This window comes from Halichoeres trimaculatus, unplaced genomic scaffold (genome assembly GCF_033239565.1).
Source record: "Halichoeres trimaculatus isolate MK-OKI-2021-1 unplaced genomic scaffold, fHalTri1.1 fHalTri1_scaffold_14, whole genome shotgun sequence".
NCBI classification, from domain to species: domain Eukaryota; kingdom Metazoa; phylum Chordata; class Actinopteri; order Labriformes; family Labridae; genus Halichoeres; species Halichoeres trimaculatus.
The window spans coordinates 4,434,969-4,461,876 of NW_027437192.1; the positions used below are offsets into that span (position 1 = coordinate 4,434,969).

The following is a 26,908-nucleotide window of genomic DNA, read 5'->3' on the forward strand; positions in this document are numbered from 1 at the left end:
TTTGTTGCTCCAGTGCATGCTTGGGGTGTAGAATCAGTTCCTCATGAAATTGCTGCTCTGTGGTGGCGGGATCCGATTGGCTCTTGTCACAGTTACACTCGGCGTCAGTGTCAGCTCCTCGTGTGCTGCTCTGCTTGACCTGAAGGTCACCTCTTATTGGACACCACTGGTGTAAGTGACTCTCATTAGGGAAGGTTAACTCATGCACCACTTCCTGTAAACACCTCGCTAACACTCTGGAGCAGTTCGCCAGTTAGCGTTTGTCAGGGTTTTATTTAGAGGAGATGGATGTCCCAATAAAGAAACTGTGACTGTGACTGAACTCTTCTTCTTCTTCTTCTCGCTCTGAACGTCACATCGCTCTGAGGATCCAAAGGGAGGAAGCAGGGAAACATGGCTCCCTCTGCATGTTAATCTCATGTTTGTGTGTTTATCCAAGCCTTGGCTCGCTGCCTCTTCGATGAATGAAATCAGTCGGACTGATCGGCTGAAGGCCAAAAGAACAGCTGATTAGATTTTGCTGGTTTGGAGTTCAGCCAGCAGTGGAGCTCTCAAACCTTCAGAGACTCTGGATCCAAACCTGCGGGTGGAGAAATCCAATTACCCCGTTCAGCAACAAGAGGCGCGTCTTTGTTCAACACATGAAGCTCGCTCTGATCTCATCGCAGCATCCTGATGGAGTTAGAAGGAAATTCCCCTGAAATTAAAGGCAAACATCAGACTTTATGTTTTATTTATGTGGATAAGCTGATCAAATGGAATCTTTCCCACATCCAGATTTTACACAAATTTCCCAATTGGCTTCTTTTGAATTTTTTTTCCCACCAAAGATTGAAATCTAACCAAATTTCCAAACAAAACAAGCGACTAGTTCGATGTTTGAACCGTTTCTTCTCCCCAGCGCAGCCTTAGAATCAGAATATCTTAACGACAGTGTCGAATGAAAATAAAGGTTCAGCAAAGTTTGGATGTTTCTCTGATCGTCTGTTTTTCTGCTCCTCCAGGATTTCTGAGGGGGTCCACCCCCGCCTTCTGACTTCCTGCTTACTTCCTGGATCACAGTGAGCACATCCTGTCACCTGACCTGCTGGAGGCTCCACCTGTCCATCAGCAGATTTTCACTCTGTAAGTTTCACTGAGGCTCAGTTTTTCTTCTCTTTGTTTTCTAGAAGTCGGAGTCTCAGTTGTTTACCTCCGTTTGCTTTGCTTACAGCTGACCCCGAGACACACACAGTTGAACACACTTCCTTTTAAGTGTTTCTGCATGACAACACTTTGTTCACAGGGGAGAGGGGCAGTGGATGAAGGCCATGAAACATAAAAACACCCACACACAAACACACACAGGAAAAGACAGAAAATGTTGGACAAAATGTCATTTCAGTAACTCAAAAAGGTCAAAATCTGCTTTTATTTCTATCAGAAAGGTGTGTTTCTGCAGAGGTCTTAGACTGTTTAAAGGAAATGGATGATACGACTGCTCCTCCAAAGTGAAGCCAAAGCATTTTGAGCTCCCCCTGCAGGTCACTAACTGGGGCTGAACAATTAATCCAATTGAAACCAACATTTCAATGTAATAGAATACAATTTTCAAATTGTAAAGGCTGCAATTAAAAAAAAAAAAAAAAAGTTTCATGTACTCAGACCTGTGGGGAAAATAGTAACTCAGCAATGTTATTATTATTATTATTATTATTATTATTGTTATTATTATTACTTTTATTATTATTATTATTATTATTATTATTATTATTATTATTATTATTATTATTATAATTACTTATATTATTATTATTATTATTATTATTATTATTATTATTATTATTATTATGTATTGCTTGTTCAGAGGTTAATGCAGAATATAAATGTCCTCTCCCAAAAAAATACATGCTAATTCCCCATATTGGTCCAAAAAAATAGCAATAGGATTATTTTGTAGAATCGTTTGGCCCTATCATAAACTTCACCTACTCGGTCTTACGAAGAGAGGACATGGGTCAAACTCTAGAATTTGGGTCAGATAAATCCTTGTAAATCATCGTTTCTGTCATAGGTAGTTCTTAGGCTGGTTTCTATCAGTGCTCATTTTTATGGAAATTTTACTTTGAATTAGTAATATTATGTTGGACAAAAAAGTTATAAAATAAGAAACCCTCAAAGGAAAATAGGAAGCTTAGAATTTTGACATTTCTCTTAAAATACTCAGGTCAGAGCCAGAATTCTGCTTTTGATCTAAGAATTGAACCTTTGATCTTGAAAATCCAGTCTTTGAACTAAGAATTCACTTTTACCTCAAATTTCTCTTTGGTCTTAGATTCCACTTTGATCTTAAGTTCCAGTCCTTGATCTTAGAATTCCCTTTGACCTTAAAATTCTTTTTGATCTAAGAATTCCAACTTTGATGTGGTAATATTCTCTTTGATCTCAGAGTTCTCCTTGATTCTAGAATTCTCTTAGGTCTTATATTTCGCCTTTGATCTTGCAGAATCCAGTCTTTGATCTTAGAATTAACTTTGACCTTAAATTTCTCTTTGATCTTAGAATTCCACCTTTGATCTTCTAGAGTAAAGTCTTTGACCTTTTTAGAACCCTGTTTTTTGAAATTGGATCCTGTCTTTGACGTTAAAATTCTCTTTGACCATTTATTTTTCACTGATCTCAGAAATCACTTTGACCTTAAATTCCCTCCGTAGAATTCTCTTTAATCTTAGAATTATCTTTGATCTTGTAGAATCCAGTCTAAGATCTTAGAATTCCACCTTTGATCGTGTTCTATTATTTTGATTTTAGAACTTTCTATTTTAGAAATTTCTCTTTGATCTAAGAATTCCACCTCTGATTTTGTAGAATCCAGGCTTTGACCTTAGAATCCAGTCTTTAATCTTAGAATTCCCTTTGACCTTGTAGAACCCAATTCTTTTTATTTTGAAATTCAGTCGTTAATCTCAGAATTATTTTTTCACCTTGAAATTATCATTGATCTTAAAAGTCCACCTTTGATCTTGTAGTATTCTCTTTGATCTTAGAATTCCCTTCGATTTTGTAGAATTCTCTGTTATTGTAGGTTTCTCTTTTACGCCGTAGAATTTCATTAGATTTTAGAAATCTCTTTGGTCTTTGAACTCTGCCACTGACCTTTAAGATTTTGACCTTGATCTTAGAACCCTCTCTTTGATCTTGAAATTCCACCTTTGACCTTTTAGAGTTCTGCTCTTTCTCCATGCTTGATTTTAGAATTCCACCTTTGATCTCTAAGAATGTGGCCTTGACCTTAGCATTCTGCTTCCGCTCATTAAATTTCCCCTTTGATCTTTAACGGGCAGCCACGTTGACAAATGAGGCTCCTTCATCGCTGCGTTCCCTGATTACCTGAGCAGGGAGGAGTGCTGAGAGGAAATGTTACAAACCCGAGTCATTCAACCTTTTTGTAACTGTAAGAGTTAGCTTCAAACCCAGACAGAGACTCTGTTCGGCTGTAGACTGGACCCACCTGAGGGAGCTTTGACACCTTAGCGTTAGCTTTAGCAACTGGAGCCTCCTTCTTTATCCAATGGAAGGAGGGGGAGGTGTGACATCCATATTTCTGAACAGCTAAAGGTGATGATCCTTTCTGTGAGGCTGTCAGACACATACAGCAACAGTCTGAGTCAGGAAGTTTAGCCATTCAAGGGGATCTGCAAAAGCAAGTTTGAGACAAAACAAGAAAAACTCAGGAGAAGAGATCAGAGGCCGTGAAAAGAAGTCGAATGAAATAAACGAAGCAGGGAGGGGAAAATCAAAAGTCATAATTAGAAATAACACGCTCTAAAGTCTGCTCAAGCATGTTTGACTCTTGAATCCTCAATCAGCCCCAAGTTAAGACAAGACAACAGATCATTTAAGCTTTTTTAATCACCTTAGAGTGCCTCGCTGTGAAAATCACAGGAAGCTGATATGAAATGAAGCCAGGAATATTTTGGCGAGCGTCCTCTCGGCTGCGAGTCTGTGATCCAAAACCAAAAGAAACACAGAAAGCTGCATGAAATCAGGATTTCACAGGGCTTAAAAACGTGTCTGCACCTCCTCTGACTGAGCGCTCGGATTGATTGTGGCTCGCATTAGAGCTCAGATCACTCCCGGGTCTGATCAGGGCTCATTTTTTCTCTTTTTCATTTTTCACTTTCATTAAAAACCAAACCATCCTCCTTTAAAGCAACACCAAGGAGGAGCTGTGTATCCCTCTCTCTGCAGGGCTCCTCACTCCTTTAGCTGCTCCCTCTCCCTCAGAGTGTTTTAGAGTTTGTCCTTCAGTCACACACACACATACACACACTCACACACATGCACATGCAGACACACACTCGGTGGTAGAAGCTGGTGGATTGCCTGTCAGGATGAAAACTGATTCCACTTTCTCAGTCTGGCACCCTGAGTGCCCATCCAAGGCCAAAACACACACACACACACACACACACACACACACACACACACACACACACACACACACACACACACACACACACACACACACACACACACACACACACACGCTTAGCTTAAACACACTCTCTGGGGTGGCACAGTCTGCCGCAGACCCACACACACTCAGATGACGCACTTGCAGGGGTGGGTACATGCATTACACTAAGATGTGTGTGTGTGTGTGTGTGTGTGTGTGTGTGTGTGTGTGTGAGTGTGTGTGTGTGTGTGTGTGTGCGTGTGTGTGTGTGTGTGTGTGTGTGTGTGTGTGTGTGTGTGTGTGTGTGTGTGTGTGTTAACATTAGGTCCAGTACTCATGCAGTAGTCTCAGCTGCAGTATGTAAGATCTGCAGGAACTAAGAGGTAAAGATCTTTATGGTAAATTATTGTTTACAGCAAAGGATTGTGGGAAAAATAGTAAAATAGTGGCACCTTGTTCCCATTGACTAAGAAGGGTTTTCTGCTCTTCTCTCTGTTATTTTACTTCCTATTTTCAAACTGGGCTCCTCCTCCTTGGCTCAGTGCCAGCGGCAGCACACACCCACAGCCTCTGACTGAGACTACGTGAACACACTCACTAGCCCAGCAACCAACTGTAGCATCACGTTTCTACATGGGAGACACTGGAGAGCCGTGCACCTCACTTGTTATGTTAGCATAAGCTAATCACAGGTATTTGACACGTACCTGGCAAGCAGCAACCTTTTGTCTAAGAATATGAGATAATGCGGAAGTGCTAAAATCTGCTGTTTCTTGAGTGTCCGCTTGAGGCTGGCTCCAGAAGTGGCGTAAGTCACATATACACAAAGCCAAAAAGAGCAGTTTTCAAAGCAGAAATTAACCTATTTACAACCTGGTTCAAAAAACATCGCCTGTCTGAGTCACTAATTTTTACTACCATCACACCCACTGTGCGGGGAGTGATTTTTTTTCAAACTCAGCAGTTCAGAGAATATTAAGATCGTGAGCTCCCCCAATAAGAGACACAGCTGAAGGTCACCTGACCGGCAGGCGCTAAATAGCTGTAGGCGAAGCCCTTGCCACTACCAATATGGCCGCTATAGCCGATGTGCTTCATTTTTTGTTTCAGAAACAGACGGGTGACGTCAGCGAGACTACCATGTTTTATACAGTCTATGGTACCTGGTTAGCAAAAAGCTAATATGCGTTGCTTTTCGACCCGTGCTGCTCTCCAGGTTCCTGAAAGCCAAGCTTCACCCTTGTTTAGTAGCTCAACCACTGAAATATGGAAACGTGTGGATTGCATTTTTTTATATGAACCTCAGAACTTTTCCTTTAATTGCCGCCTTTACAATTTGAAAATTGCATTCTGTTACATTGTGACGTTGGTTTGAATTTGATTAATTGTTCAGCCCTAATGATCAGGGTATATGGTAAAAACAAAGGTGTTAGAAACAACAACAATGTACACCGGACCAAAGTGTGGATTTTGTGAACCATTCCATTGTCCCTCATTTTTTGCCTTTTCCTCAAAACATTACCAGTCTTATCCCGCAGTTGTTATTTTGCACTGGTATCTGATTGGTATCAGTATCAGTCCATACCCAAAGCCCAGATATCTGTGTCTGTATCTGTATCTGTAACAGAAAGTTGGATCAGTATATCCCCAGTAAAAGCTTTGGTTGTGTTTTTCTTTTTCCGTGCTACGTCCACCTGCTATCAACACGCAAAGCCACCTGTGCTCTGGGCGCACTGTGATTGGCTGATGTAATCACGCCTACTCTCCGCCTAGAAACTCACAAAGGGCATCCTGACACAACCAAAACATCAACGTTCAGGTAGAGGAGAGGGGTTGAGGTCGTTCAACTTTGACTCGTCCTCTTCTCAGGTCAGTGAGTTAAACCTGAATCCCTCCAACTCCTCCTCCTCAGGCAGGATCCTGTTTATCTCCTCGAGTAAACGTCGATATCTCCTCTTGGAGCTCTAATTGACTTGACTCGGACCATGTGAGTGACAGGAATTAGACCCATCGACCACAGACTGAGCGTGAAACGGGAACAAGCTGTGCTCTGCGTTTGACTCTTTGCAGCTGAAGCTTCATTCAAAGAGAAGATTTTAGACATTCAGAGTTATAATCTCTGATAAAATGATTCTTCTTCAAACGCTCCTCCTCTGACTGAAATAAACTCTCTGACTCCACCGCCGTCTTTAAACCTGCGTTTGTTTCTTCATCATCACGCCGACTCTCGCCTTCTGAAGCTGTTTGATTTCCTGTTTCACCTCCGTCTCTCTCTGTCAGAAACCTTTATGTCTCTGTCGTCTCCTGGGTTGTTTTCCGAACTCTCTTTGGGTTTCTTTGTCTCACCCACGTGCCTCAGATTGTGCAGACGCCGCTGAAAACAATCAGGCGTCTCCGCCTCAGCAGAAAAACCTTAACACGTCTCAAAGAGAACAAACCGAGGAGCTCGCTGCGGTCCCGTCAGTCAGCGAGGACTCATTAAGATAATTGAAACATCTTGTTCTCCTCCTCGTCGTCGCGTGTTTCTTGCTGCCTGAACATGATCTTCCTGCCGGCGGGAACGATCTGTCATTTAAACGGCGAGGCTGATCTGTCACACGGGGCTGAAACAGGAAGTGGAGGCTTACTCTGATTTATTGAAAAGGCAGATTTTCAGATTGGATCATAAATCTGATCTGCTTCATCCCCTCACCTGACGGAGAGGATGGAGTTTGATTGATTTCACATTACGGGCTGGATTAATCGATACACACAGCTCGCCGTGGGAGGCCACACATCAGCCTGGACACGTTTAACCCTTTCCTGACCAGCTTCAGCAACATCCACCTCCAGATCTGATCAGTGCAGAAATAAAAAGTTATAGTCTTTATGATTTTGTGCTTTCCCAAAAGTAAAAGTTGTTTTTCGTGCTTCCCGTTCTGTTACACGCTCTGCATCTGCTGAACTGAGACGAGCGAACAGAGGAGATATATTTATAAGAAAAACTGCTACAACCTCACCCTGTGTTTCATCACACCAATAAAAGCCGTAACCAGCCGACAAGTGGAGATGTAACAGTCAATTTGTGAGATATTACCTCCTTAAGTAGAGGCAGAGCTGCTTGTTATGAACAAAAACATCTCTACAGTTTCTCAGGATGAGAGCTCAGGTCAGCGCGACTCAACAAACTCTGACTGTAAATAAAGAATGACATTATGAGATTAAAGAAGCAGAATTAGATCAATGAAGTGGAATTATATCGAAGCCATAAACTGAAATTGAAGCAATAGACTGAGATTAAAAAAGTGGAAAGATATCAAATAAGCAGAAAACAGAAACAGAAACAGAAAAAAAACAAGATTTAAGTGACTGTAAAAGCTCGAAAAATAGCAGAAAATAAAGTGACAAAACAATATCAAAGAAAGAAGAAAAAAATCAGAATGAGATCAAAGAAAAAATGAGATTAAACACAGAATGAGATTTAAGTAACTCAAAGAAGACGAATGACATTAAAGCGGCTGTGAGGAGTTTCTAAGTGATCTAGAAAAACTCTCCCTTTGACTTGCGTGCCTGATCGTAATCCATGCTTTATAACTAGATCGCCAGATCCAGGTTGTTTCCCAATGCTACTTCGTAGCTGTGGTTGAGCAGGACCAGATTGACTCACGGCACGTCCAAATCTCTATGATGAAGTTTAACTGTGAGACGTGTTTTTCTCTGCTTAAAACAATTCTTGTAATTAATTTTGTAGAAGAGCAGAAGAAAACTAAACAGGAGAGGGATAGAGCACGAGCTACAGGCTAAAAAAATCGGAATCAGAATACTTTATTGATCCCTGTGAGAAAATTTCATTTCAGTTACATCCCTTCCAAGAAATATAAGAAGACAAACATGGGGAAAGACAGAAATGGGATGAACCTAGGAGCAGCCAGTTACCCAGCGCCCCTTTGCAATAGATATGAAAAAAACAACATTGGGAGAAGAGAGGGGGGCGTAGTTTGAGATCAAGAAAAAAACACCACAGCATATAAGCACATGATAACAACAGACAAAAACTCGAAGACTTGCACAAATGTCACTGCTCAGCCACAGGGGGGCGCGCACGCAACCTTACTTGCATCAACCCTCTGAACTGTAACGGAGCCAAAGAAAGCGTTGAACTCAAGGTTGTGTGTGCCATATGACTTTATGTGAGTATGTGTAAGTCCATGGACTCCACCCCCGCCCAGACTCAACAATGTTTGAGCCGTCTGATGGTGACCTCGAAGGTCTGAACCAGAGTTAAGTTCACAGGAGAAAGGTGGGGGATGGGAGGGGGTAGAGCATCTGTGTGCATACCATCCAGGAGAGGAGATCGTCATCAGCCTACAAGGGCCGACACGGAGGAGGAGCCAAAGGGGGATAAAGATTGTTTGGATCAGGCAGACTCACTGAAAATTTTCCATCTGCTTTAGACAGGGCTAAACTGTTTGTGCTAATGTTCATTCCATCCCACATGCAGCAGTTACTATGTCCACTAACGTAACACATTCTCACCAACACTTCTCACAGCACTACATATGGATGACTACTGAACTACTGCATGAACTGACAGTTAGCTTGTTGTCAGGTTAGCCTACCGTGTCACCATAGCGCTACGTAACTGTACTGATAAATACCTTACCTTGTGGTGTGTGGCGAAAAAAAATCAGATGAGTAGGAGGAATATTTTCTTGTAGACCTCTGAGCAATCATCCTCATATTAACAGCCTGTGGTGTTGCCCCCTGATGGACATCTTAAAGAATGCAGGTCTAAGACAGTTTGCCGTTAACTTCACTGTAAGGAAACCACATTTCACTGATAGATGTTTCTAACTTTAAACCCTCTCCACTCTAATTTTTGGCCTTGAATTGTCCTGATGTGTGCGTCTCTGCCCCCATCCATCCATCCATCCATCCATCCCTCCATCCATCAGCCTGCCTCCTCCTCTAATAAACCACAAACACTAAGTGGACCATCTGTTTTCCTCCAACAAACCGCAGCTTGCTGTCTGAAATATTGCTGCTGCTGCTGCTGCTTTCATTTGGATAATTGATAGAAATCAGCTTCCTGTTTGTACGCCAGACAGTTTAAACCACAAATCACTGAGAGTGAGACAGAGCGAGCGGCTGGATCACCTCTCCGACCCGGTGCTGCTGGATTAACTGTTATTGGAGAACGTCAGGACGACTGTGAGGGTTTAATGGGATTGATGTCAGCGAGGTCGCAGCGGCTCACAGAGGTGTTTATTATGAAGGCTGATGACGGGTAATGTGATTAAAAAGAGCAGAGTGAAGAAACACTGGGCTCATTGAGACACTCAGAGGTTCATAGCAAAGAATCAGATGTTTCACATCGTCATTCTTCATTTCTAGCTCTGCTGATCCAAGCTACACAGTTTCAGACTCCACAGCTTCCACTGTGACGCGTGTGAAGTCGTCTGAGGGAAAATGAACAGGACTTTAAAGACTCCTGCAGAAAGAAAGTTGCAAAAACTTTGCTCCTCTGTGGAAAACAGAAGATGAAACACGTCTGCTGGAAGGTTTGAAACTTGGAAACAAAGTTAGATGTGGAAAAGACATGGTGTGGATAAAAGAAAAAGGACATAATGAAGCATTGAGATACACACACTTGAGATGCACATCAGCTATAGCGGCCATATTGGAAGTGGCAAGAGCTTTGTGTACAGCTATAGGGCACCTGTCTTTCACGTGAACTGAGCTAAATTAATAAAAAGAACATTTTAAATTAATAGCATTTTGATGAATAGCTGAAAAAATATAATATAGCCATTAAATCTTAAAAAAGGCAATGCTATTATGAAATATGTTTTATTATATTTTTAATTAAATTATTTTTATTAAATATTTCAAAATTATTATTTTAACAAATTCAAACATTTTAAAATAATGACTTTTTATTAAATTCCCAAGCTAAAATAAACAAATTAAACTATATATATATATATATATATATATATATATATATATATATATATATATATATATATATATATATATATATATATATATATCTGTTCGAAAAAGTTTTATCGATGTATGCTAAGTGCTAGCATATTAATAGAATTCTCGTTGTACGTTAGCATCAAGCTCGCGCGCTATATCATTTTTGGTAGATTTAGAGCTTTAGATTTATGTTGAGTGGAATAAAAATGACTTACCTGTGCAAGATTACTACACTTGTTTGTGTGTTTTAGGATGAAAGTTGCTATTTTGCTGGAAAAACAAATTTTTATCTATGTATGCTACCCGCTAGCATATATCTTGTTAGAGAGTTCTGTATTAGTCACTCTCAGGGAGATCTCTCGTAGCCACGTTTTTACTTTATGCTTTTACAAAATTACAAACACATGAAGTCAGAGGTATAGGTACCTCTCAAATTTAAACATGAAAGTAAGTCTTCTTGCTCAGGCTAGCTGGTGTTAGCAAATTACCTTTAAAGCTCCAAACAAAAACATTATAAAGCCTTTATACGACTTGCTACATGGTGTTGAACTAGATACCTGGATGATTCTCCGTATATCATTAACAGACACTCTAGGCAACTCCAGCAGACACCGTGTTTATTTGATCTCTGCCATCATAACTGTAACTTTCTACTGCTTCTGTCAGTAACTGGAAATGCCCATGCCACCACAAGCCAATCTGTAAGCCATCCGTGCATAGAGCCCATTTTCACATTGGGACAGTCTTCAAAATGGGGACAAAGAAAGTTCTCCGGGTGAGAGGAGAGAGGAGAGAGGAGACTGCAGTTTATCGCTTTGAGACGCACCCCCAATCCTTTACTTCCCCTTTCTCCTTCTTTCATACATCTGCTCTTTCTGTTCTCTGTCCTCCCTCCTTGGTTTCTCTTCCCCAATCTTTTGTTTTCTTCCTTTTTTCAACCTTTTTTTCTTCTCCTCAGTCCACCTTGTTTTCCATCTTTCTTCTCTTTTTGTTATATATCCTTTGCTGTCATCTTATTTTCACACATCCAGTTTTTCTCTCCTCACTCTTCCTGGTTTTCTGCCTTTCTTCCTTTCCTCTTTCCCACTTTTTCTTCCCCTTCTTCTTCTCCCTCTGGTCTCTCTTTGTCTTTTCTTATTTGCTGTCATCCTTTCTTCCCTTCTTTCCCCCTCCTCTCTATTTTTGTTGCCTTCTTCTCTACCATCCTTTTCGCACACATTCTTTTTTTCCTATTCATCTCCTCTCTCCTACCTCCTCTTTTCCCCTTTTAAATTCTCTCTCCCTCCCTTCTGTATCTCTTTCCCCCTCTTTCCTCCATCCTTTCTTATCTCCTCCTCCCTCCTTCTCCACCTCTCCGTCTCCCTGAAACAAACGGGAGCAGAATGATGATTTCGTGTTTTCAGAGGAAACTACGTGACAGACAGAAACAGAAACGCAGCACAGAATCCAGAATCTGTTCCTCTCCTCCTTCAGGCTTACCTGTTACCTCCTCCTCCTCCTCCTCCTCCTCTCCTGTTATATCACAGTGACAAAGCAGAAAAGAAGGAGCTCAGCATGAAGGTGACACGCTCCCCTCTCATTTCTTTTCCCATCACTCACCTCCCTCTGGCCTCCTCTCTCTGCCTCCTTCTGTCATAACAAGTGACAAATGAAACGAAGGCAGTCCCACAGGTGAGGAGCCTTCCTCCTCCTCCTCCTCCTCCTCCTTCTCCTCCTCCTCCTCTCTGTCTTCGTCTGCAGCCTAGAAATGAGCTGACATGGAGAAAAGCTTTGTCCCTTCCTTCCTCCTCTTCAAGCTTCCTTGTTTCCTTTCCTCACATTTCGTGCAGCCTCAGAACTAAAACCACTGATCAGAACAGACGTCGTCAAGAAAAACGAGGAGTCCTGTCCTCCTGTCCTCCTGTGCCTGTGAGACTCCTCTCTGTTTCACGTTCTCTCCTCTGTTACCGAGGTGTGAGAGGAGGAGGTGAAGCATGCAGGAGCTACATTAGTGCTAAGAGCTCTAAGCTAACACTCACACACACATATAAACACACACACAGGGGTGAGCAGTGTTTACTGACCGCAGCTCTCACATTGATCTAAAAGCTTCTTGGATTATAACGCTGAATTTAAGGAGGACAAGGCGTCAAAGTGAAACGAAACCTTATTCAGAGCCGGTTTTAAAACAGAGTGTGGGTTTAACCCTTTAAATCAAAAGTCAGTGAATAAAAATGATCAAACGACTTAAACAACTTCTGCCAGGAGGGCAAAACAGGCAAAGGTTAAAGAGGAGCGTGGAGTGATTGTAATATTTTAAATTAACCCTTTAGGATCCAGCACAGTCAACTTTTTGGGAGTATTTTTATGTGCTTCACATCATTTTTACCCTTATATCCTAAGTTTTAAACTGTGCAAAAAAGTGCAGTTAAAAATCAATCAATAAATCCTAAAGTTTAGTTATTTTTCAAATATACAGTGGGGAAAATACGTATTTAACGCGTCAACTTTTTTCTCATTGCATTTATTTACAAAGCTGCAATTCAAACAAAATTTCTACCAGACATTGATATTAACTCAAATAATCCACACATGAAAAGAAATCACAACGTTCAGGTCCATAAATGATGGTTATGTGGAATTAAGTACGATAACACAGGAAAAAAGTATTGAACACACCATGGAAAGGCTGTATACTTTGGACAGGAAATGCACCATACCACCTGAAATCTGTCAGTAATTATTACTTGAACTTCCAATTAGTGCAAACCAACATCAGCTGGGCTAGAGCAAATTGATGATCCTATAAAAAAGGTTGTTTTTTCACCAAGCAGTTAAATACGACACAGTGCTCCAGAAAGACTTGGAGGCAGCAGGTACAATTGTTACAGAGAAAACAATAGGCAATGCACTCCACCACCATGGCCTTTATGGACGCTCAGCTCGCAAGACTTCATTCCTCAAGAAAAGGATATCTGGATATCTTTGTCACTATTTAAAAAAAAAAAAATCTTTGTGCACACCACAGAAATATCTCTGTCCATACAAAGAGGCAAAACTAAAAACGATCGCCTCTGAAGGCTGCAACACCACATCTGGCCGATAAGTGGCGGGTTAGCAAAAAATGAAAACCACAGAAGAAGAATGTTACAAGCATGCGCAGTCAAAACAGGAAAAAGAAGCAGTCAACGAAGTAAGGAGATGGCAAAATAAATAAATACATTACATTCATCTGTAGAGCTGTATGGAAATGGTGCGGTAAATATCGGCCATCGTTCTTGTTATTGGCAACTGTTGCTACACTGCTGTTAAACGCAATGACGTCATTGCGTCAACACCAGCTTGATCTAATATTTTTTATTCTTCACTTTTTTTTCTGTTTCAAAAAATCTCTGTATATGTCGGTGAAATCGCCGTGATTGTGTGGTAGAGAGGCCCAACTGGACAGAAAAATGTGTTTAGGAATATATCCATATTTGTGTGGTCCAGGCCTGAGATAAACTAGATTTTGTTGCCTGTAATTTCTCCAGATTGACCCCTTATTTTCAAGTCTGGTCCTGTCACCTCTAATAGTTTTTCAGATTTAAAATGAGTCGGCTACTTGAGCCTTACATTCAAACCTCAAAAAGCATCCCCCCTCTCCCTGGAGTTGGTTTGATCCAAAGACGGTTCATGAGATCCTCTCTGACTGCAGGTCACACAGACACACACAGGTAGCTGTGTGATATTTGTTGCTGAAAAGTTAGATTATCCTTTACTGGAAAAAGTGACAGCATAATCAATGCCGTTATTGTTATACTGCTATTCCCAACACTGCTTTTGAACTATTAGGCCTCAAATTTTTCAGCTTGCAACTCGTTAAATAGTGGCACCAAAGACCAGTGTGTCCTGGTTTAGCCACCTCATGATCTTTAACAAAGAAAAACAGATTAAGTATTTTCTGTTTGTATGCTTTTATATCAATTTTTTTTTTTTTTTTTTTTTTTTTTTTTTTAGAATTTTACAATAAAGGATGAAATGTGCAACTTAATATGCTTTTAGATTTTGAAAGGCGTTTTGCAGCCTCCACTTTGGGAACCACTGCCTGATAATGCAGAGTTAAAAGAAAATCTTCTCTCAGTGTGTGCTGATAGAAAAACCAGCACACACTGAGAGAAGTCAGGCCAAAAATTATTTTGAACCAGGCTGTTAACATTTTTATTTCTGCTGTAGAGATCTGTGTTTTTGAATGGGTGTGTATGTGGCTTGGCGCTTTTAGAGCCAGCCTTTAGTGGACACTTAAGGAACTGCAACTTTTAAAATGTCAGCTTCAATTTTAAGACTTGAAGTTACAGTTTGGATTAAATGAATGTATTCAGAGGGAAAAAGGCTTCAAACATCTGATCCCTGTAGCGCCCCCTGTGTGTGTAAAAGTAATACAGGAGAGAACTGAACAGAAAAGTGAACACAGGTTATGAAACCATCGTCGGTTTATGAGTTATGATTGGTCCGTCTTCAGGGGGAGAAGCGGTAGACTTTTTATTTTAGATTCAACTGCACGTCCTTCACTTAGACCATTAGAAGCCTCTGAAGTGTGTGTGAGAGTGTGTGTGTGAGTGTGTGTGTGTTTTATTCCCTTAAATCATTAATTTGCTGCTCGGAGCAAAAGCAGCCCTGATGTCAATTCTCATTCACCGAGACGAGGCCGAGACAAACTGCCCGGTCTAATGAGAGTATACTGACACACACACACACACACACACACACACACACACACACACACACACACACACACATAGTCTTCCTGTGAGGAAAGGTGTCTGTATTTAGACCTGTTTGAGACATTTCATAAGAAGTCGTGTCCCGTCTCTGGTGTTGTGATGATGTAACAAACAGTGGGACGGTGCAGGTGAAAATACCTGCTCAAAATTAAACTGGGCTTTGGTTCAGACATGATTCAGCGCAGTTTGATTTACACTTTATATAAGATGTTGCATTTTAAAGAAGGCGGCGGAGCAGCAAACACGGTCCGTCTCTGCTGATGGGATCAAGTCGAGTGATGTTTACAGGTTTAACTCCGGCTTTATGCAGATGATGTTCTGATATTTTCACATGACTAATTTAACTCTTGGCTGCTGAATCAAACTCAGCTCTTTGTTTTTGTCTGGCACAGAGATTTGAAACCAAAATGTCTAAACTTTCAGCTGAAAAACAAAAAAAAAGAGAGGCGAGTCAAAGGAAGTTTTGCTGCATGTTTAATGTGCATTTTGTTTAGTGCGTGTGTGTGTGTGTGTCTCAACATCATCTCAGATGAGCCGTCGTTAAGCTAATGCTAATCCGTGTAATTGATTGCAGGTTTTTGCTCTGTGACCTGACAGGTTAATGCACGGCTAACCGCTAGGCTAAATGCTAATCCCTAATGATTTATAGCAGCAGCAGACAGAGAGGGTGACCTCGGAGGATAAAACCCAATCACACACACACACACACACACACACACACAGACAGCGAACTCAAACTTCTCTTTCTCTTCTCCCACAGCTGGTGCCGACCATGACCTGCTGACGTCACCAAACCCAGCCCCCTCCTCCTCCTCCTCCCCTCCTGTCTGCCTCCTTCAAAATGGCTCCAGCTGATTGGCTGTCTCCCTGGCGGCCACAGCTGCTTCTGCTCATCCTCACCTCGTGTTTCCTGTCAGAGGCCGTGTCCACCACACCTTTCCCCAAAGACCTGGAGCCGATCAGCGTGGTCAGCTCAGACCGTGAGTTCAGATCCTCTGATTGGTCCGTTTCTGTCCACACTCAACTCTGACAAAAACAACAAGAAATAAACAACATGCAGCAAAGGGGAAACAAACAGGCAGTCAACATGCAAACAACATGCAGCTAACATGCTGCAATAATGCCAACACCAGCAGCAAACATGCAAAAACATGCAGCAAATAAAGAGCCAACATGCAGCAAATATGCAGCAATACTGCTTCCAACACAAACCTTATAAGCAGCTTACAAGAAGCAAACATGCAGCAAACATGCAGCCAACAAGCAGCGAACATGCAAAACATGCAACAAATATAGAGCCTGAATGCAACAAAAATGCAGCAATACTGCTGCCAATGTGCAGCTTAAATGCAGCAAACATTAAGCCAATGTAAAGCAAACATGAAGCCATCATGCAACAGAAATGCAACCACCATGCAGCTAACAAGCAGCAAACATGCAAAAGCATGCAGCAAATATAGAGCCAATATGCAACACCCATGCAGTAAAACTGCTGCCAACACACAGCTTACAAGCAGCAAATATGTAGCCAACATGAAGCAAACATGCAGGCAATATGCAAACACCATGAAGCAAAAAAGCAGCAAATATAGAGCCAATGTGCAACAAACATGCAGCAATACTGCTGACAGCATGTAGCTTAGAAGCACCAAACATGCAGCCAACATGCTGCAATACTGCTGCCAACACACAGCTTACAAGCAGCTTGCAAACTGCAAATGTGCAGCAAACATGCAGCTAATGTGAAGCCAACATGCAAACAACATGCAGCTGATATAGAACCAACATGCTGCAAACATGCTGCAATACTGCTGCCAACACGCACCTTACATTCAGCAAACATGCAACAGAAATGCAAACACGGTGCAGCTAACGCCATGCAGCAATATCGCTGCCAACATGCAGCATTCACGTAGCTAACATGCATCAAACATGCAAAAAACATGCAAAAAAACATCCAGTCAACATAGAGTCGACCTGCATCTAACATGCAGGAAACCTGCACTTAACATGCAGCCAATATAGATTCAATGTGTATTAAAGGTACAGTCTACATGCAGTCATGGCTGCATGTTGAAAAGATTTAACTGCATGCTTCTTGTTTTTCTTATAAAACAAATGTTGATTATCACAGAAAAGGAGAAATCAGAGTCATGACGCTTCATCCTGCAGAGTTTTCTTTAACAGATTCTCACAAACAGTCAAGTTTTTTTTCCTTTTTTCAGCTGTGCAGTCTCCAAACTCAAAAAAGAAGAGTAAACTTTTCAAAGTTGACTGGATTTTACTCGTGAAGCATGATGAGACAGATTCTTCTTAGATTTTTTCTTTTTTTCTGTTTCAAGGTAAAAAAAAAAAAAAAAAACTAAATAAATAAAGTAAACAGACCAAACACACCAGCGTTAAGTAATCATTTAAATTATGAAAGTAAGCAAGAAGTTTAAGCAATTTCAAAATGACTTAACTTAGCTACAGTTGTTATGTTTTTCTTACAAATAACTGGACTATTTCCTTTAAACTTTAGCAATCCTGAGTTTAACACTAAAGTAGGTTTTGCTTCGCTTTAACTGAAACAATAGTTTCAAAATGATCAAATATTTATTCGTTTATGACTCCTTTACATACTGTTAGTATTTTATCAACGTTTCTTTATTACATTAAGAGTACAGGCCCTGTTTTATTGTGTCTACATAGCTCCGATTTTTCAGTTTTGAATCTTTCAGCGAATGCTATTTAGCAGACATGCGTTCCTCACCTGGCTCAGGTAATACGAAAGTCGGTCAAACCCTACCAGAAGGAGAACTGCACTTTTAAGAGACAAAAGATGCTGATTATTTATCAGTTTTTTATTTAAAATATTCCTTATTTCCCCTAGTTAACATTATGATATCATTGGTGTTTAAAAAATCCTCATTTATTTATTTTTTTATTCATCTACATAACTGCACAAGATTGTTTTTATTGAATCAAAACTTACTGAATTAAAAAAAAACACATTAATGAGCTACTTTCTTACTTACTTCTATTTTATTTGAACTAGCTTTAAAGGCTATTTTCCCTGAGTCATTTAAACCTCTTATTAAACTTGTAGTTTGGCTCAACAAAAGCAAACACACAACCATCTCTGTGTGACGTTACAACTCTCACAGCTGTCCTGAAGCTTCATACAAACCTGACTCCCAGCTTCTGCTCCTCGTGCTGCAGGTTTGATGAATAAGAGGAGAAAATGAGGCGTCTCTCACACACAGCGCCATCCTCACTGCTTTTCTCTTTCTCTGTGCAGAGTCGTACCAGTTTCCAGGATTTCAAGGTCTCCTCCAGGACAATGACACACTGCGCCTGGGCCTGGACTTCCAGAGGATGTTACGCATCAACCACATGTTGTACATCGCCGCAAGGTCAGACATGCACACAAGCACACGTGCACACATGCTCTCTACGGGCAGAATTACATGAGTCATATCCAAATCAGATCCAGAGTCCTCTAACAGCAAAACAAGCAGCGTTCAGATTAAAGTTCCTGTAGTTCAACAGTTATCAACAAAGAAACAGAAAGAAAAACACTTCAGAGACACAGGCAGAAAAACAAAAACTGATGAAATGATTTTAGAGAGCTGCATAAAGGATGGAGTGAAAAACATTTTCTTACAATATTCATTGTAAAAAAAAATGAAGAGATGTGTTTGTGATTGAATTTTTAACGCTCCATTCAAAAAGAATCTGTTTCAACTCTGGTCCTGTCTTCCTCTTCAGGGATCACGTGTTCGCCGTCAATCTGACGACAGCTTCAGAGAAGTTTGTACCTCAGCTGGTGAGTAAGAGGAAACTGACTCCAGGTAGAAACACAGGTAACACCTTTGAGTCCTATCAACTGCAGCACTCTGTAATCACCTCAGAGTCCATCACTGAGCCCCGATGGTGACATCACTGAACGCAGAAACGCCAAACTGCGTATGTGCAGCATGAAATACCACAAGCTCTGAGGTCAAACCCTGATTTTTGTTGTGTTGAATTTGGCGCCCCCTCTGGATGACATCAGCAGTGTTTCCATAGGATGGGGACTTCATTTCCCATGAGCACCAGCACCCTCTGTGGTAACAATGTGTGTCATTTTTTTTTCAAAGTAAATAAAGAAAACAGATCTGATCAGATTTTATTAGAATCAAACTCACTCATACAACGGCAACAAACAAGCAACAGATAAGCAACAAAAAACAATAACAAAGACAGCAAGAAACAAGCAGGAGGCAACTAAAAAGCAACAAAAACAAGTGACAACAAGCAAAAGGCAACTAAAAAGAGGCAACTAACAAAGGACAACAAGCAAGAGGCAACTAACAGGAAGCAACAATCAAGAGGCAAATAGCAGAGAGCGACAAGCAGAAGGCAACTAGAAAGCAACAAAAACAAGTGACAACAAGCAAGGAACAACTAGCACAAGGCAACTAGCAGGAGGCAACTAGCAAGAGGCAACATGCAAGAGGCCACATGCAAGAGGCAACATGCAAGAGGCAACGTGCAAGAGGGAACGAGCAAAGGGCAACTTACAAGAGGCAACTAGCAGAAGGGAAACAAGTAGAAGGCAACTAGCAAGAGGCAACAAAAAAGGCGCTACTAGCAAAAGGCAACTAGAAACCAACAAAAAGAAGTGACTACAAGCAAAAGGCAACTAACAAGTGGCAACAAGCAATTGGCAACTAGCAAGAGGCAAACAACAAGAGGCAACTAGCAAAAGGCAACTAGCAGGAGGCAACTAGCAGGAGGTAACTAGCAAGAGGCAACTAGCAAGAGGCAACGAGCAGGAGGCAACTAGCAAGAGGCAACTAGCAAGAGGCAACTAGCAAAAGGCAACATGCAAGAGGCAACGAGCAGGAGGCAACAAGCAAGAGACAACTAGCAATAGGCAACTAAAAAGAGGCTACTAGCAAGAGGCAACTAGAAATCAACAAAAAGAAGAGACTTCAAGCAAAAGGCAACTAACAAGTGGCAACAAGCAATTGGCAACTAGCAAGAGGCAACATGCAAGAGGGAACGAGCAAAGGGCAACTTACAAGAGGCAACTAGCAGGAGGGAAACAAGAAGAAGGCAACTAGCAAGAGGCAACAAAAAAGGCGCTACTAGCAAGAGGCAACTAGAAACCAACAAAAAGAAGTTACTACAAGCAAAAGGCAACTAACAAGTGGAAACAAGCAATTGGCAACTAGCAAGAGGCAAACAACAAGAGGCAACTAGCAAAAGGCAACTAGCAGGAGGCAACTAGCAGGAGGTAACTAGCAAGAGGCAACTAACAAGTGGCAACAAGCAATTGGCAACTAGCAAGAGGCAACATGCCAGAGGGAACGAGCAAAGGGCAACTTACAAGAGGCAACTAGCAGAAGGGAAACTAGCAGGAGGCAACTAGCAAGAGGCAACTAGCAAGAGGCAACTAGCAAAAGGCAACATGCAAGAGGCAACGAGCAGGAGGCAACTAGCAAGAGACAACTAGCAATAGGCAACTAAAAAGAGGCTACTAGCAAGAGGCAACTAGAAATCAACAAAAAAGAAGTGACTTCAAGCAAAAGGCAACTAACAAGTGGCAACAAGCAATTGGCAACTAGCAAGAGGCAGCTAACAAGAGGCAACTTGCAAAAGGCAACAAAACCAAGCAACAGAAAAAAACAAGTGACCCCAAGCAAAAGGCAACTAGCCAGAGGCAACTTGAAAGGAACATACAAACAAGTCACAACAAGAAAAAGGCAACTAGCAGGAAGCATCGAGCAAGCAACACACAATCAAGCAACAGCAACAAACCATCAAATGGCAACTTGAATTGGCAACAAGCATGCAGCCACATCAGTGAGTGATGAAAAAATAAGGCATTAAGCAGACAGAACAGAACAGTCTCTTTAGTATTTTCACAAACCACACTGTTTAGGTTTACTGTTAGCGTCACAGCCCAAGTGCATGATGGGAGCTTAGTTCAAATAAATGTCTGTGAACATCAAAGATCAGTGAAACACTCAGACATTGTTAACGTTCAGTCCTGGTCACAGACGAGCTTCTCTGTTTTGAAGGAAACGTCAACAGAAATCATCCTGCTCCAAAGTCAGACAGAAGTGTTAAAATTTGGAATAAAAAAAAAACAGATCTGGTCGCTGATAATCTGGTTTTGCTCAACATTATAAACTGGATTACTAAAAATCCTGTTCCCCTGTCAGTCCAGAGCAGTCTACTGTCACAGGGCGAAAAACCTGAGCCGTAAACTCTGCCTGCCGCCCCCTAGTGTTTGATAAGTGCACACCAGATGGGCTCAGACCGTCTCACAGACTCCTCTGAGCCTCAGCATTATGCTCATGTTGTAATCTCTTTCTTAAAAGTGTGGCGAGGAGCATCGAACCCAACGGCAGGCGACGCAGCGACGCGTCCACTCACTTTCTGAAAAGCAGTCGCAGAGAGGCCGGACAAACCTGCAGCAGCTCGTAATGTTCGCGGCGGCACAAAAGACACGCTTCCTTTGATCTGAACACCTCCTCCTCATCAAAGCGAGAGGGTTACAGGGTGGCTCCTGGCTGTAATAGGCCTCCCGGTGCATTGTGGGAAGGCCCGCAGAAGCTCTTTGATGTGAGCTGTTACTCTCGTTATCTGTGATCCGAGCTCGGCTGGGGGGAAAGAGGACCACATCAAAACCTGCGCACCTCACTGGGCTTCAGCGTGTTTTTAAAGATCTTATTTTTAATTATGAACTTGTGTTCTTCGGTTTAACTCGCGTCGGACGCTCAGACTGAGGGCGGAGTCTCTGAAAGAGAAACAAAACCTCAGAGTCATGAATGACACGGCGTCAGGGTTTGTTCCTTTGATGCAAACAGCTCCTGTATTATACCCAGCCTCTGTAACAGCTCACTCATCCACCTGCAATCAGATGTGACTCATACTCCTCCTCACCTGCATGATTGTGTTCAGATCTCGTCCAAAGCGCTGTTCCTCGATGCTCAAGCAGTGAGAAAATTACACCTTTCAGGCTGGAGCTTCACACCAGATTACTCTTTATAATCCCTCTCTCTGTGTTTCAGAAGCTGACGTGGAAATCCAAAGACGTCAGCAAGTGCACGGTCAGAGGAAAGAACAGCGTGAGTCTCCTTCCCCCTCTTCCTGTGAATCCTTGACTCACTGTCTTTGCTCTTATTGTGTTTCCCACATGTTGTGTTCAGCTTTTAAATGTGAAGTGAGCTGAGACACGGTTAAAGCTCTCATTGGAGGGTGAAAAGTTTCATTCCTGACCATCTGTATTTTCCTGGTAAGTTCACTGAAATGAAAAAGATTCAAAAGGCATCAGACATCCTTGAGACGCTTTCTTAAAGAGTTTTCTTAAAGAGGGGGTATTTTACTTTCCTTTATTTCAAATATAATTGATATGACATATTCATACTTTCTAGAAATCCCTGAATCTGTCTGTAAATTGATGAAAATGCTCCATTCTCATGATGTCATGTGCTTATTTAACATTTTGTAAGTGAACGGGCTGATACGATAAGACTGTTTCTTCCTTCTGCTTCTTTTCAGTCGTTTGAGATACTATATTTGTATTATTATTATTGTACAGATATTTTTTTCCATCAAGATGAATGAAATAAAGACAAATTAAACTAAACTAAATGATGAGATCATCACATAAGAATCTCATGGTTCATGGAGAGTCAGAGTAGCTGGACCTCAAACACCGAAGTCTGTGCCTAACTCCGACCCGGACAGGCCTTCAGAGGGCTGGCCAATCAGAAAGAAGGGGGGTTTGAAGAGCAGGGTCCTTAAAGAGACAGAAGCATTTCAGACAGAGGCTGAAATAAGAGCTTTTTTAACCATTTCTTCTTAATCTTTCGGTAAAACATTTTGTTTTTTTTTTCAGTAAAACATGTTCAACCCAGTAACATCTGATTGGGTCATCTCTACAAATTTATTTATATATATATATTTTTTTAATTTATCTTAATTTTGTGGCATTTCATTGCATCTTTCAGCTCATATTTATATATATATATATATATATATATATATATATATATATATATATATATATATATATATATATATATAATTTATCCTAATTTTGTGGCATTTTATTGTATCTTTATGCTCATATATATATATATATATATATATATATATATATATATATATATATATATATATATATATATATATATATATATATATATATATATATGTATATATATACATATATATATATATATATATATATATATATATATATATATATATATATATATATATATATATATATATAAATGGAACATTACACTGCAAAAACCTGAAACCATATCAAGTGTTTTTGTCCTATTTCTAGTAAAAGAATGAAAATAATTGTAAATAATTACATTTGAATTGATTTATTTTTATTTTTTCATTTTCACTGAATGTTGTGGTATGTTATTGTACCTTTATGCTCAAAAAGCATTTAGATACAATGAAATATTTTTTTATTCATATGTATATATATATAAAATTTAATTAATTATTTTGTGGAATGGGACATTACACTGCAAAAAACTGAAATTATATCAAGTGTTTTTGTCTTATTTTAAGTAAAAAATGTCATGTTATACTTGATATGAGCCACAATCAACTTATTAGTGCAGAAAAATGTCTTGTTTCAAGGTGTTTATAGACAAAAAATAGGTCTAAATTGCTTGTCACAAGTAAAAAAAAAAATCTGCCAAGGAATAAAAAACATTTTCCAAAAAATTTGCTTGAAACTGGAAAAATGTCTTAGTACAAGTGAATTTTCTCTTATTATATGAGTGGATTTTTTTTTTTACTTGTTTTAAGCAATTCAGGCCTCATATTTGTCTTTAAATAACATGAAATAAGACATTTTTCTGGACTGGTCAGGTTAAAGAGGTACATTTGGTCTCGAAAGAATTTTTCTTACTGAAAATAAAACAAAAACACATGATTTTCTTTTCCAAATAAAGGATTTAAAAATTAAATATACATCATATTACTTTAATTTTAAAAGTGAAAATGTGTTTGCTTTTTTTTTTTTTATTTTTTTTTTATATATAAATAATGTAACGATATTACTGAGGCACCAGATGGAAAGAATAAAGTCTAACCTCCTCTTTAAACACCTAAAGATCTGTTAATCCACATTATTCAGTCCTTTCTTTACTTTCTTTTTTTTTTTACTTTATGTTCATTGTTTTTTTTTAATTTACAGAAGACAACAGCACAGTTTAGAAATAATGAACAATAGGTCATCAATATGTTCCTTTTTGTTACAATGGTGAAATAAACAGTCAGCTCAGACAACAGTGGTTTATCCATTCATTATTTCCATACTTTTCAATTTGAGGCACAATGCTTATCCAATCAGTCTTTGTTGGAGGATTGATTTGCAGCCATTTTCATGTTACAGCTTTTTTATTAGCTGCTAATAAAATCTTCAAAAGGTATTTATCTTTCTTTGAAAAGTGGGTAGCGATGTTACCAACATGGATTGTGCTTTCCTTTCTTTTCTGTCTTCAAACGTTCACTTTTTTCCCCTGTGTGTTATCTCTCAGGATGAGTGCTACAACTACGTCAAAGTCCTGGTACCTCGAAACGACGAGACACTTTTCGCCTGCGGGACAAATGCGTTCAACCCCACCTGCAGGAACTACAAGGTAATGCACACCTGGGCCTTGGAAAAGGTTGTTTCATGACTTCTGTGCAGTTTTTAGCTTCTGTACATGAAGAAGAAGCTGAATGAGTGAAGATGCTAACAGAAGTTTGAGTCTGAGCAGAACTTTAAGAGTGACCTTGAGATGAATCAGGGGGTGTGTGGAGGGTTTTTGATCTACTGTAGTCTTTCTCAGAGAACCACCTTTGTTTCCTACGTGTCCCCTCGCATTAATGAAGTCCTCTGTTCACTCCTTTACATATCGATTTCTGACTTCCTGAGGCAGCAGTTGTGGGAAGTGGCTTAATGCAGAAGTTGAAGTGCAACTTAACACCCTGTCAGGCTCGACCGCACCTCTTTTACATATTCTGAGAATCACTCCAGCGTGGCTCTGCCTCCCCCCGGACGGCACCTCCAGCCAGGGGCTCTCACTCTAAGACGACCCAACAACCTCACAGAGAATCTTCCTGGATTTCTCTCCTGAGTCTGGAAAACTGGGCGGTGTTATATAAAACTCTCTGCAGCTCAGTCGGCTGATTTATGCACAGCAGCGTCTCTGATGTAACATTAGCTGTAATATTGTTCGAGCGTGGACACGGAGAGGCTCAGCGCTGCTGTTTGAACTGACAAGGAAAAAGCTTTTGATACAGCGGATCACGCTCTGAGATATCGGATCAGTTTATTTTATCTGTTGAACTTTTATTTGACCAGAAATGTTCCCACTGATACATAATCATGTTCAGAGAAGATTCACAGCCGAGCAGCAGCAGAGAGAGCATCAGACGGAAACAACCGGAAGATAGATCAGTCAGTGAATTAGCATTCAGCAGTACGACTGTGGCCCAGAGATTCTGGATCTGAATGATTCTGGTTTGTAAAATGTCACAAGATAATGAAACATCAAGTCAGTGTGACACCAAAGACTGGAAAGTGGTATCAGGATGATAATCTGATTATATCCTAACACTTAGCATGAGGTGTCTCACATGCATTAGCTCCAGCTGTAAGTACCTGACTGTAACATCAATCGTTACGCAGACGATACCGCTCTGTGATTTTCGGTCACAAAGTCACAATTAACTTTCCTTTGCTAACTTTTCCATCACCCAAAAACTTTATTTATAAACTTTTTTGGGTCACCAAATTAGTTTTTAGAATATTTACACAAAATTCATACTTTCCTTAACCAAAAGAAATCTCCCCTCGCCAATTTGTTTACTGATGATTAGCTCCTCACACTGTCATAGCTGGTTGGGTTTTCATTGTAAAGGGACATCACCACAACATTTACTGTAACTGGAAAAGTGTTAACATGTTGTTTTTTGTCTGTGAACAAGACAAGGTCACCATAATTTCTGACAAATGTAAAAGTACGATCCAGATCCTGGCAATATTCTGGATACTAAAATCCAGAATACGAAATTTATGCTGGGTCATCATAATTTTTAACACTGTCAGGAAACAAATTATCGTACAAACCTGCAGCTGACACCAAATTGTAGCAGACAGTCATTAAAGAGAGTATAACATTAAAGTCGGACCCCTTTGAGTTTAAAAGTCCAAAGTCACCGCTGGATCTTGGACAGGCACCAGCTGCAGAAATAGGCTGTTACAGCTTGTTACAGCTGTGCAGTGATGTCACACTGAAAACTAGGCATTGAAGGATGCTGTTGCGTTAACTCTGGATGAACATCTCATCTTAATATCACATGAATGGGATACAATCCTGAAAAGCAAGCAGGCTAACTTGTCACAGTTAAAAAATGCAAGTATTTTCAAAGCGTAAGCCTAACAAAGCTGAAATGCATTTGTCAAATGTGTTAGGCCTGCTAGCTGGTACAGAAGACATAAGATAATGCAGAACCATGATTAAAGAACCCTTTTATCTTTGCACAGTTATCCTGTCAGTTGGTTTACGGATGACATATTTTGGATTGGGTCGCCGTGGCTTGTTCCACCAAAAGAGTGGGTCACCTGGAAAAAAGTTTGGGAAACACTGTCTTGGAACACCCTTAATTCATGTCACACCTCTACATCAAGAGTGATAAATAGTAATAATTGTTAGAGTGATTTTATGTGTTTTTCATTTTAAACTTTGACTAGATTGAGGGAAAAGCT

General features: G+C 40.3%; 1 protein-coding gene across 2 annotated transcripts in view; it reads left to right on the top strand.

Moving 5' to 3' along the window:
* The window catches only part of LOC141802991 (semaphorin-6D-like), a 207,582-nt gene that overhangs the window by 103,535 nt on the left and 77,139 nt on the right, over window positions 1-26,908 (top strand). For both annotated transcript variants that reach the window (XM_074686839.1, XM_074686840.1), the window contains exons 3-8: window positions 1,005-1,125; window positions 15,902-16,121; window positions 18,422-18,536; window positions 18,892-18,949; window positions 22,188-22,244; window positions 24,693-24,794. In XM_074686839.1, coding sequence (XP_074542940.1) covers window positions 15,983-16,121; window positions 18,422-18,536; window positions 18,892-18,949; window positions 22,188-22,244; window positions 24,693-24,794 — 471 coding nt within the window. In that variant the 5' untranslated portion in view covers window positions 1,005-1,125; window positions 15,902-15,982. The remainder of the gene's footprint in view (window positions 1-1,004; window positions 1,126-15,901; window positions 16,122-18,421; window positions 18,537-18,891; window positions 18,950-22,187; window positions 22,245-24,692; window positions 24,795-26,908) is intronic.